Raw genomic sequence first — 12,820 nt, 5'->3', positions numbered from 1 at the left:
TTCCATCTCTCTCTCTACCTCACATTTACTGGTCAATAAAATCCACTTTGGATTTGGTCTTGTTAGCACCTTAATTGGGGCAGAGACATCTCTCTAACAATTTTATTATCCAGATTGCAACATTATTTTACACAGTGAGTTCAGGGCTCTGTTGTCTGACCCCAGGTGCCTTTGACAACAGCAGGGTTCTCTCCTCTGAGGAGTTTGTGGCTCTTTCTGGAGGAACTCTTGGAAACTTGGATGCAGCTTCCTCTGAGTGACTTTTGGGAGAACTTACGAGGAAAATGGCTCTTGTGGGTGGCCAGTGTAAAGAAAATATTTTGTTTTCCTTCTTTGAAAATTCTGTTAAAATCACTGGAGGAAAGGGAACAAATGATACCAGCAAGACTGACAAGGATCATTCACCTCAAAGTGAGGAACACAAGGCTACTTAAATCCTACAAGAAGCCCAGCTCAAGTAGGTAAATACCCAAATAACTCCTGAATTCACGGGCTTTGGGGGGAGAAGCATTATTTTCTTGGTCCCTGTCACCTTTGTGATAGCTACACAGACCTTTCTCTTCCTTTTAATAATCTGTATTGGGACAAATTTCCATGGTTTGTTTTTTTTTTTTTTTTTTTTTTTTTGGAACCTGCCAGCATCTGAGCTGGAGCTGTGCTGGAACTCATGAAATTTGGAATTGCCAGAGAATTGCTTCTGTTGTTGGTCTATTAATGTTTGGGATTTATTTGTGTTTCCATCATAAATGACTTGTGGGAAGAGCAAATCTTCCTCAAGGCATTTTATGTAGGGTTAACTTTGATTTCTGCTGAGTTTGTTTTGTCCAGTGTCCAGGGGATGCTCAAGGGGTCTCTGGTTTTGGTTTGGCCCTAATTTACTTCTGATTTGTCTTTATCACTTAAAAACACCTGAAAAATTACTAAAAAGAGTATTGACCAGACATGTCAGAAGTCCCACCATTTAAGAGGTATTTGAGGTGGACTTTATCGTTTGGGAACATATTCTGGAGTATTTGTGGGTTCTTGGGGGATATCTGGTAGTATTCTCCATATCTTTGCACTCCAAAACCCAAAGTGGATTTGTCTGTCACCTCAAAGTGACTCAATCCTACCTCAAAATGGCTGGTTCTCACCTCAGTCCCATGCTAAAATTGCTCAATTCCTCAGCCTCCAGGATGAGATGGGGTTGGAAGGTGATCGGGAGAAGTGAGATCCAAATTTGAGGGTGTGGGTTCAGGATTGTGTGGGGCTGGGTGGGTGTGATTTATTTTGATAATAAGTAAAACTATCAGAATTATTGATTTCTGTCCCATTCAGTTTCTGTCAGTTCTGGTTTGCTTTTCAGAGTGCTGCCTTCTCAGCTGATTTTGTTTGTGTCCTCCTGTCCCAGACTGAAAAGCAAGATGTGTTCTATTTGCCATCTGTATGGCAGTTGTCCTGTGTTAAGTGGGCAGTTTTTCCTTATCTCTTCCACAATCAATCCTCCCTCAGGACAGACATTTGCTGATAATGGGCTATTGAATGTCACAGCATGAATGATAAGAAATGTGGAGAGTTTTGTGTATGAATGGCTTCGTGAGAAAGGACATGACTACGTGCAGTTAGTGAAGCAGTAGCTGAAAATTGCATAGTGCAGCAATAGCAGATGTAGCAATAATATCTTATGTCCTTGGGTAAGCTGGTTCACAACAGTAGAATGGTCAGCAAAAAGATAAATGTAAGGGAAAACAAAGCAAGCTCAGAAAGCTCCAAAGGCGGGGTTGACCTGTTTTTAATACACCAATGATGAGCCTAATTTTTGCAATATGCATGAGCTTCATTATAATGGGTATAACTGTACATGTGTGCTTGGAATAAACTGAGATTTGTTGACATTATAGAATGGACTTGTCTCCCGTCATTTTTCCACACCTTGGCACAGGAATCCAACAGGGAGGAAAATCCCCAGAGATCCCACAGGAGGAAGGGCTGCAAACCCAGCCCAGGGTGTTCAGAGGAGCAAAGACCCACCCTGGGCCAGGAAGGTGGGCAGAGCTTCAGCCAGAGCTCAGAGCTGGTGGTCCCTGAGAAGCTTCCTGATGGGGAGAAGCCCTACAAGTGCTCAGAGTGTGGGAAGAGCTTCAGGCAGAGCAACAATCTGAAACGACACCTGATGATCCACACCGGGGAATGGCCCTACGAGTGTGGGGAGTGTGGGAAGGGATTCAGCTGCAGCTCTGCCCTTGTCACCCACCAACGCATCCACACTGGGGAGAGACCCTACAAGTGTCCCGAGTGTCAGAAGAGGTTTCACACCAGCTCTGATCTCCTCCTGCACCAGTGGATTCACACGGATGAGAGGCCCTTCCACTGCCCTGACTGTGGGAAGGGCTTCAAGCGCAACTCCACCCTCGTCACCCACCGGCACATCCACACTGGGGAGAGGCCCTACAAGTGTGAGGAATGTGGGAAGAGCTTCAGGATGGGATCCCACTTGATCTGCCACCAGATCACCCACACTGGGGAAAGGCCATACAAGTGTGAGCAATGTGGGAAGGGCTTCAGCCAGAGGTCCAACCTGAACATCCACCAGAGGATCCACCCTGGGGAGAGGCTCTATGAGTGTCCTGAGTGTCAGAAGAAGTTTAAGACCAGCTCTAATCTCCTCTGCCATCAGCGGATTCACACAGAGGAGAGGCCCTTCCGCTGCCCCGACTGCGGGAAGAGCTTCAAGTGCAACTCCACCCTTGTCAAGCACCGGCACATCCACACCGGGGAGAGGCTCTACGAGTGTCCCCTGTGTGGGAAGAGCTTCAGCCAGAGCTCTCACTTGACCAAACACCAACGGAGGCACTAGTAAGGGAAGCCCTGTGAGTCCCCCAACTGCATGAAGAGCTTTGTACACTGCTCCAGCCTTACCCCCATGGGAAGACCCATTTTGGGCACAGGCCTGTTGACCCACATTCCCTGTGATCCATGTTGGTAAGACATCTGACTGGTTATCTTTTTGGTTTGGCCCTAATGTTCTTCTGATTTTTCCTTATCAAATAAAACACCTGAAATAGGACTGAAAAGAAAGTAATTATTCAGAGATTTCCAAAGTCCAACCCTTTAACAGGTATTTGAGAAGGAATTTATACTTTGGGCACATATTCTGGAGGATTTTTGGGTTCCTGGGGGATTTCAGGCAGTGTTGTCCATATCTTTGCACTCCTGAAGTCAAGATGGATTGATCTGTCACCTCAAAATGACTCTGTCTCACTGAAAAAACCAAATTTTACCACAAAAGGTTACAATCCCACCTCAAAATGGCTTGTTTCCACCTCAAAAAATTCTAACCCATGACAAAATATCCAATTCCACAGCCTCCAGGGTGAGATGGGGTAGGAGGGAAATTAGGAAAAGTGGGATCCAAATTTAAATGGTGTGGGATCATGATTGTGTGCAGCTGGGTGTATGGGATATATTTTGATAGTAAATAAAACTTTCAGAATTATTGATTTCTGTCCCATTAATTTTCAGTCAGTTTTGTTTGGCTTTTCAGAGTGCCACCTTCTCAGTTGATTGTGTTTGTGTCCTCCTTTCCCTCCCACCTCTCTTTGCATATTCAGTTTCTCTCTCAGGGCCTCCCTTGACCCAGGGAAGCTCCCACCAAAGACCCCGCCCTGATTTCATTCCCAATCCATGAGCTACAACAACCATGGGTGAAGTTAGGAAGGCTGGCAGTGAAATGTCACTGTAAGATCTTGCTCCACTCAGCTTCTGGCTCTTCCATAAGAGCTTTGCCTTCAAGGGCAGGAACATCTTTTCCTGGCTGGGAACTGGAATTCCAGCCCCTGGGAAAGTGTGCCATGGATCCCAGAGGGGCCTTCCCGAGGCTCCCAGGGTGCTGCTCCTGCCGTGCCTCCCAAGGAGCTGTGCAGGGCAGGGGACAAGGTGCAGCAGCTGTGTTGGTTCTGCAGTGCCACAACAGCCCCTGGTTCCAGGAGTTTCCACACTGCCAAAAGCGATTCCTGGGTTCCATGATGCCCTGCTGTGTCCCCATGGATATTTGGTGTCATGAAGTTCTTCGGTGTCACAATGGCCACCTCACTCCATGAGCTTCCATAGTGTCTAAATGGCCTCCTTGGATGGGCAGTGTCACCATGGGCCATTGGCTCCATGCAGCCCTGCTGGGTCACCATGGACTCCTTGGTTCCATGGGACCCCAGGGTCACAATTGACTCCTTGCTTCCACATCACCCCTTAAGTGCCAAAATGGCCCCTTCGTTCCATGGGGAACAAAAAAGATTTATAGAAACATTGAGGAAATCCTGCTCAACACAGCTGGGAATATCTGCCTGCATTCTAAAAAGAGGTTAAAAGTGAGGATGGCACCAGCAGCTTCCATCTGCAACAGAGATCCAGGAAAAGGACAGGGACAGAGAATTCAGCTGAGAGACTCAGAGAATTCTGCTTCCAGAGATCATTTCTGGTCACACTGTCCTTTGTAGAAAGGTGACACCATTCCAGGCAGCCTGTACTGAGCAGGTGGTTCCTGAGTGGGGTTTGTTGTTCAGGAAACCTGATCATGCTTTTCCATTCTTTCCTTCCCAACAGGAAAACTTCTCTTGGGTCTGTGTGCAGGCAGAGCCCTGAGGAGAGCAGGTGGGACGCGGTGCAATGGGCTGGGACATGGAGCTGCAGAGCTCAGGGACAAGGTTCTGCTGCAGGGCACAGGGATGTCAGTGCCAGGTGGGAAATGTCAGATATGGTGAGGCTGGGGGTGAGGAGCAGCTTGTCCAAACAGGGTCAGCCCTCACGGGGCTCATTCTTCTACATGCCCAGACCTCCTAAGGGGAACTTTAGTGTCAAGATCACCTGGGGAATACTTCTAACAGCTCTTCTCTGAATTGGGAAATAAAAAAATATTACATTGATAAAAGAAAAGAAGTCATGAGGTGAACTTGGAAATCTTCCTCCTTAACAGAACTCCAAACTGGCTTCAATCAGCCGCACAAGCCCTGGAGACCTGAAGACGATTGAAGGAAGACAAAGCGTCCCTGAGGGTTTTCTTTGTTTTGATGATCCCCACGGTGGATTCGAGCCCCTGTCCAGGATCATGAGGCACTGAGAGAAGGCTGAAGAAGCTGCTCAAGGAGTCAGAAGCAAAACTCCAAGTCCCTTGGAGCATCACTGGGTCCCACTGAGGACAGGGACTGCCAAAGGCTACCAGGGACTGGTGAGAGCAGATCCTTGAGACCAGGATTGCAGGGAGCCCAAGGCTCAGAGCAGGGAACTGCAGTGCTGAGCAAGGCCTGGGCTGGCTGGGGGAAGCAGAAAGGCCAAGCCCTGAGCCCAGCCTGGCACAGCAGGGCCTGTCCCTCACGGGTGGCTCGGGGCTGTTTGTGGGGCAGGGGGATGTGAGGGGCAGCAAGGACAAATGTCACAAACCTGTGTGACCCTGCAGATCCTCATGGAACCAAGGGGCCATTGTGACACTGTGGGAAGTTTTGGAACCAAGGGGATCATTGTGGCACTGTGGGGACTCATGGAATCAAGGAAACCACCGTGGAATTCAGTGATCACAAGGAACTAAGGGTCCATGGTGACCTTGTGCATCTGCAGTGTCACAGAGGAGCCGTTGTGACACAGCGAGGGCACACAGAGCTGAGGGGCCATTGTGACACATCAGGGCTTTGTGGAACCACAAAGCCAATGTGACACTCCAAGGCCTCATGGAAGCATGGGGCCATTGTGACACTGCAGAAGCAAGGGGAACATTGTGACACTCCAGGGCCTGATGGAGCCAAGGAGACCATTGTGACTTTGTGTGGTCCCACAGAACCACGGGAACATGGAACAGGTCTGGCTGGCTGGGCCTCCTGGGGTCCACCTGAACACCTTGGCATGATTAGGGCTGCTTCTCGTCTCCTCTGAAGCACTGGGTCTCTGGGCTTCACTTCCTATGAGAGAGAACTGTCCTTCTCCTCCAGGGACCCAGGGCCAAAATTTGGATTCCTTCTGCAAATTTGCTTATATTGCAAAGATTGTTCCCAGATGAAATCTGCCAGGAGAAACAAGTCTGGCTGCCTTGGCCACCCGGGGGCCACCTCTCATCTGCCTTTCAAACACTGGGACCATGTGCTTTTCTTTATTATGGGAAGAAAACATCCATTTCAACCAGGTACCCATGGCCAAAATTGGGCATCTGCCTACAGAATTCCCTATATCCAATGATAGCTCCCAGAAAAATGATGCCAGGAATCACAAATCTGGCTGGCCTTGGCTTCCTGAGGGCTCGCACTCATGTGCCTCTGAAACACTGGGACTCTGTGCTTTCATTCCTAATGAAAATAACTCTTCTTCCTGTCTAGGTGTCCACGGCCAGAACTGAGATTCCACCTCCAAAATGCTCTATGTCCAAGGATAGCCCCTAGATGAAAGTTGTCAGGAGAGAGAGGTCTGGCTGGCTTGGCCTAAGGCTGGCCACATCTCATCTTCTTCTAGAACACTTGGATTTTGTGCTTTTCTTTCCTATAGGAAAAAAACATCCATCCTGAGCAGGCGTCCATGGCCAGAACTGGAATTCCACCTCCAAAACTCTGTACATCCAATGATTGCTCCCAGTGAAATCTGCCAGGACAGACAGATCTGGCTGCCCTTGGCCTCTTGGGGATGCCTCTCACCTGCTTTCAAAACACTGGGGTCAGTGCTTTCCTTCCAATGAAAAAGACCTGTTCTTCTTCTCAAGGTGTTCATGGTCAAAATTGAGATACCTTCTCCCAAATTCCATATATCCAAGGATCTCTCCATGACAAAAGCTGCCAGAACAAACAGGTCTGGCTGGCTTGGCCTCTCAAGAGCCACCTCTCTTCATTTCTGCCTTTGAAACACTGGGGCTCTGTTCTTTCCTTCCTATGGAAAAGAACCATCCTTATTATCTATGCAGAAATGGCTGAAACTGGGGTTCCACTTCCCAAATTCCCTATATCCAAGGGTTGCTTTCAGACAAAAGCTACCAGGACAGAGAAGTCTGGCTGCCTTAGGCCTCTGGTGGAAGCCTTTCATCTGTCCCTGAAACACTGGTGTTCCGTGCTTTTCTTCCTGTGGAAAAGAACCATCCTTCTACTTTGGGTGTCCATGTCTGAAATTGGGATTCCACCTCTAAAATTCCCTATATCCAAGGGTTGTTCCCAGACAAAATCTGCCAGTACCATCAAGTCTGGCTGGCCTTGGTCTAATGTGGCTGCCCCTGCCACACTGGGGCTCGGTTCTTTCCTTCCCATGGAGGTCACTGTGACACTGTGGGCACCACATGGAACCAAGGGGATCATTGTGGCACCACTGGAGCCCATGGAACCAAGGGGCCATGGTGACACCGTGGGGCTCCATGGACCCAGAGACCATTATGACTCTGTGGGGCCTGATGGATCCATGGAGACCATTCCGACCCTTCAGGGCCTGGTGTCACCAAGGGGGCATTGTGACACCTCAGGGCCTCCTGGAAGCAAGGGACCATTGGGACACTGTGGGGCCCCATGGAAGCAAGGAAACATGGACCAGGTCTGGCTGGCTTGGCCTGCCAGGAGCCACCTGACAGGTCAGGGTGGTATTAGGATGTCAAGGGCTGCTTCTCATCAGCTCCTGGAGCACTGCGGCTCCGTGCTTTCCTTCCTATGGAAAAGAACCATCTGTCTTTTCAGATGCACATTGCCAAAATCGGTACTCTCCCAAAAATGTTCCCTATATGCAAGAGTATCTCCCAGACAAAAACCTGCCATCTCAGGCTGGCCTTTTCCTCTTGTGGTCACCTCTCATCTGCCCCTAAAACAGTGGGGATCTGTCCCTTCATTCCTATGGAAAAGAACTGGCCTTCATGTCCAGGAACCATGGCCAAAATTAAAGTTGGCTACTGAGCCCGGCCGGGCTCACGGAACCATCTTCAGCCTCGGGCAGATATTGACTCTGCCAGTGCTGCCATCCTCCCTCCAGTGAGAGAAAAGGACACAGGGCAGGCACACAGAGGAGCAGCATGGACACACCGAGGGCAGGGAAGAGGAAGTTGAGTCCCGTATGGGAGGGATGAGGAGATGCCTTGATCTTGGGGCAGAAATCCTCTGCTAAAGCTATGGAGAAGGATGTCGTTGATACCTCAAACTCTCTTTTTCCCCATAACACATTGAAAAGTATGGGGAGATGACTTGTTTCAGCAAAGGCCTCCATGCTAAAGTAAGCAAATGTTGTAGTAGCTGTGATCCCATGAGAAGTTTGAACAGAGAAAGAGAGCACAGTGATGAGACCCTGTGTCCTCAGGGAGAGAAGAAGACCTCTGTTCCCAGAAATGAAGATGATTTCAGAAAGAGATGAAGAGAACCTTTGCTCTTAAACAGCTCATCTTTAAACCAATACCCCATAAGCTGGCAAGGCTCATGAACACAGCTCTGGGAACGGCTGTGAAAAAATTGGAGGGACTTCACAATTGCAGATTATTCCAGGCAGCTGCTATTTCTGGAAATGAAAAGCCATGAGATAACTGTTTTCTTGTGGATAAGCCTCCATAACATTAACAAGAGGAGTTTCTCTCCCTAACTGAACTGAAGACAGACTATTGTAGAGGTGGTAAAGTGACAGAAAATTTTAGGTTTTGTCGCTTTACATTGTCAAGTTTTATAGAGAGGGGAAGTGTTCTGAAAGTTTTGTTCTGATCCTCATCACTCACTCTTTTAGTTGCTGTTAATAAACTTTTCTTTATACACTTTTAAAATTTTGAGCCCACTTTGCCTTTCTCCTAATCCTACCTCACAGCAGGAAATGAGTAAGTATATTCTAGTGTATGCACTGGTAATTAGCCAACACTAAACCCACCATACTAATTGATGAATTGGCCAAGAAATCTCAAATTGGCAAAGCAAAACCACTACAGAAACTTCCTGATGAACTGCCCCAGACAAGAGGGAAATCAAGGCAGAGCCATGGTTTGTCAGGACTTGCTTGATCCTAATGAGCCCCGTGGTGCATTTGGAGCTGAGACCTGGAACCTCAGGGCCTGAGAGAAGATTGCACAAACCTATCCAAGTGTCAAAATCAGAAGAAAACCCAAAAGTGTCTCAAAGAATTAATGGGCCTCCATGAAGTACATCCTTAACACAGGCTCCTCTTGGCCTCCTTGGAGGAGATAATTGGAGTCCAGGATTGCACAAAAACCTCTCAGAGACTCAAAATGGCACAAAAAACACTCAATGTAGGAAGGAAAATCCAAAGTACCAGAAAAAAAGTTGTGTATCTCAAAGCATTAATGAGCCCAACTGATTGTGAGTACAAAGCCTCTCCAGGGACTAATTACAGTAGATAATTGGGGCCATGATTGCAGAAACCTCTCAAAGACTCCAAGGCAAAAGGAAAAGCCAAAGTCCTTTGAAAAACCTGCAGTCCCTGGGAGCATGAAGGAGCCCCCAGGGCCATTCCTGACCAAGGCTCCCCAGGGACTCCTTCCAGCAGATGCTTGAGGCCACTGGGATGTGGGCTAGGGGGGGATGCTGAGGGCAGGACCAGGGGCTGACAGTGCCCAGCCTGGCTGGGGCTGTGCCAGGAGGCCCCAGGGCCTCAGGACAAGGTGTCTCCTCACAGCCCTTGGTGGCACAGAGCCTGCTGTGCCCCAGGGCACCAAGACTTGGCTTCTCTTTGTCCCCACCTGGCATCAGTGCCTCCAGTTCTCTGCCCTGCCTGGGGCCTGGGGACACTTTCTCAGTTGTGTCCCTCAGTGGGACCCATTAAAAGTCCAAGAAACTTTGGAGTTGGATTCTGACTTGGAGTTCTGGAGAGTTTCTGCAGCTCCCTCTCAGGGCCTGATGTTCAGGGCTGAGCACAAAGCCCCAGAGGGTCATTAAAGTCCTTGTGCTGTGTCTGTGCTGCTGAGCTGGGCCGGGCTCCTGGCACAGAGGGTGAGCCTGGTAACCAAGCAGAGCTTCAAAAGTACATTTCTCTTGCTGAGCAGCTCTTCTCCCAGCCCAGCAGGGCTGGGGCACTGCCTGCAGCCAGCCCGGGCACAGCACAGAGGCACAGAGAGCTTCAATCAGTCAGGGCTGGGAAGGGGCTGAGAAGTGCCCGGGGCAGAATCACTGCCAGCCCTTGGCACAGGAACCTCTGGCTGCAGGACAAGGCAGCTGCAGCTCCTGGAGAGATCTCCTAAAGCTGGAACATGCCAATGCCCACAGACCCTGTGAGTGCATTCTCTGCCCATCTCCTGTGCAGAGCAGCCAGGGGTGCCCAGGGCTGTCCTGCAGAGCAGGGTCCTGCAGCCCAGGGCGCTGTGCTGGGCCAGGGACTCTGCTGCCTGCCAGGGACAGCTCTCAGCCGGCCCTGGAGCTGCTCCCAGCGCTGGCCAGGAGCTGTGGGGGGAAGGAGCCACCCTGAGCAGGGCAGGTGCTGCTGCTGAGAGGGGCTGGCTGGGGCAGGGCTGCTCCCAGCTCCAGACCAGCTCCAGAGGGCACTTCCCAAAGAAGGAAAGCCTGGGTTTGCTGTAAAGGTCAGGAACTTTCCTGAGAGTGTTTTCAATTTTCTGCTTGGAGAAAGATGATAAATTTGTGATGATGATAAAAATATTTTTGCTTTTTATATATTTTTCATATATTCATAGTTCTGTAAATTACTGTTACGTAGTTTTAAAATTATAATCCTTAACTAACTCTATTAAACTCTTAAATAACTCTTTTTAACTACTATTATATATTTAATATATTTATGATCCTTAATTAACTCTAGTATGTTTCCTTACCTTCTCTTAGATTTTAGAACTATAACCTGTCTAAATACATTTTTAAAGTGCTATATAATCTTTTTATCAGAGAAAGAACCCACAAGAAGAGTATTTTGGGTTTTGAATGTGAGCAGTGATAAGAAAAACTGGGACAAAGAAGGCCCTGGACTTATTCCAGTGGGTTGAGCCAGGGGTGTGTAACTGGGTAATGAATCTCCCATTGGATGTTCCTGTTAAATATCCTAAATAATCAACATTAACAAATTGTTGAAATCAGGGGCTGGGTGTGCCTCATCCCCACTGGGACACCTGGAAGGTTCCAATGAAGTTCTGGTTTTAACTTCACTGTTCTAACACTGTTGCAAGGGTTCTTTTTTTCTCTTTTGATTATAGACAACAGGGGGATGAGAGAAGCAGAACAGGAATTGTAATCCCAGAATCACAGAACATTCTGAGTTGAAAGGGACACACAGGATCATCAAAGGAATGTTTGAACATTTACAGAGACTCCAGAACTGTGACTTTGGGTGGTCAGTGTCTCTGCTGGGAGCCTCCCAAAGGGCCTTCAGCCACTCCTCAGCCCTGGGCAGCAGCAGCATCACCTCTGCAGGGCCCAGCAGGGCTCTCCTGAGCTGCCCTTGCCCAGCTGCACACAGAGCCTGCCCCAGCCAGGGCCCTGCACACAGGCAGGTTTCTGTAGGGCCGGGCCGAGGGCACACAGGGTGGGATGGGCTCTGTGAGCGCTGGCAGGGACAAGGCACCTCTCAGGAGGGGATGTCCAGGCCCAGGGAGATGCTCAGGGAAGCAGAGGGGGCTGAACAGAGCAGTGCTGGGGGAACAAGCCCATCCAGCCCCTCACCTTCCCTCAGCCACAGGGAATCCTTTACCTCTCACAGCTCTCAGTGGGAAACTCTGAGTGCAGCAGGAATGCTGGGGATTTCTGACCTCAGAGGGCCAGGAATGGTGAGTGGGTAAGAAAACAATTCCTAAAACCAGCTCCTGCCATCTATTTCCTTTAGAAATAAAGTGAAATTCCTTTAGAAGTCTGAATGCAGATGGTACCAAGCCTTTCTGCATCAGGAGTTATTCCCCTGACAAATCCTGAATATCCAGCCTTGTCCCTCTGCCACATGGCCACAAACCCAGGGCAGCAGGGCAGGGATGGCTCCCCGAGAGCCCCCACGCACAGGCCTGGCTGCTCCTGGCACACTCAGCCAGCACAACTGGAGCTCAGGCAGGGACCTGGGTGAAGGTTTTCCCAGAGCAGGAACAAGGGTGGGTGAGTTCCAGCAGGACAGGCTGCAGGGAATGGCCCAGGTTTGGCTCCAAGCAGCCTCTCCTGACTTGTCCCTGTCCTTTCTCCATGAACAGGTGCCCATGTGCAGCCACAGCAAATGTCCAACAGCAGCTCCATCAGCCACTTCCTCCTGCTGGCACTGGCAGACACGCGGCAGCTGCAGCTCCTGCACTTCTGCCTCTTCCTGGGCATCTCCCTGGCTGCCCTCCTGGGCAACGGCCTCATCATCAGCGCCGTAGCCTGCGGCCACCACCTGCACAGGCCCATGTTCTTCTTCCTGCTCAACCTGGCCCTCAGCGACCTGGGCTGCATCTGCACCACTGTCCCCAAAGCCATGCACAATTCCCTCTGGGACACCAGGAACATCTCCTACACAGGATGTGCTGGTCAGGTTTCTCTGCTTATCTTCTTCCTTGGATCAGAGTATTCCCTCCTGACCATTATGTGCTATGACCGCTACGTGTCCATCTGCAAACCCCTGCAGTACGGGACCCTCCTGGGCAGCAGAGCTTGTGCCCACATGGCAGCAGCTGCCTGGGCCAGTGCCTTTCTCAATGCTCTGCTGCACACAGCCAATACATTTTCCCTGCCCCTGTGCCATGGCAATGCCCTGGGCCAGTTCTTCTGTGATATCCCACAGATCCTCAAGCTCTCCTGCGCCAATTCACACCTCAGGGAACTTGAGCTTCTTTTGGTTACTAGCAGTTTATCTTTTTGTTGTTTTGTGTTCATTGTTTTCTCCTATGTACAGATCGTCAGGGCTGTGCTGAGGATCCCTTCTTAGCAGGGACGGCACAAAGCCTTTC

General features: G+C 49.6%; 1 protein-coding gene across 1 annotated transcript in view; it reads left to right on the top strand.

Moving 5' to 3' along the window:
• Positions 1-12,820, top strand: part of LOC144248803 (uncharacterized) — a 1,234,558-nt gene that overhangs the window by 636,464 nt on the left and 585,274 nt on the right. Inside the window, 2 exon segments of the mRNA XM_085565667.1 lie at positions 2,087-2,550; positions 2,635-2,769. Of these exon segments, the coding sequence (XP_085421793.1) occupies positions 2,087-2,550; positions 2,635-2,769 (599 nt within the window).

Source organism: Lonchura striata, chromosome 36, assembly GCF_050655825.1.
Source record: "Lonchura striata isolate lonStrDom1 chromosome 36, ASM5065582v1, whole genome shotgun sequence".
Taxonomy (NCBI): domain Eukaryota; kingdom Metazoa; phylum Chordata; class Aves; order Passeriformes; family Estrildidae; genus Lonchura; species Lonchura striata.
The sequence above is the reverse complement of the archived record's forward strand: the minus strand, read 5'-3'. Positions and strand labels throughout refer to the sequence as shown.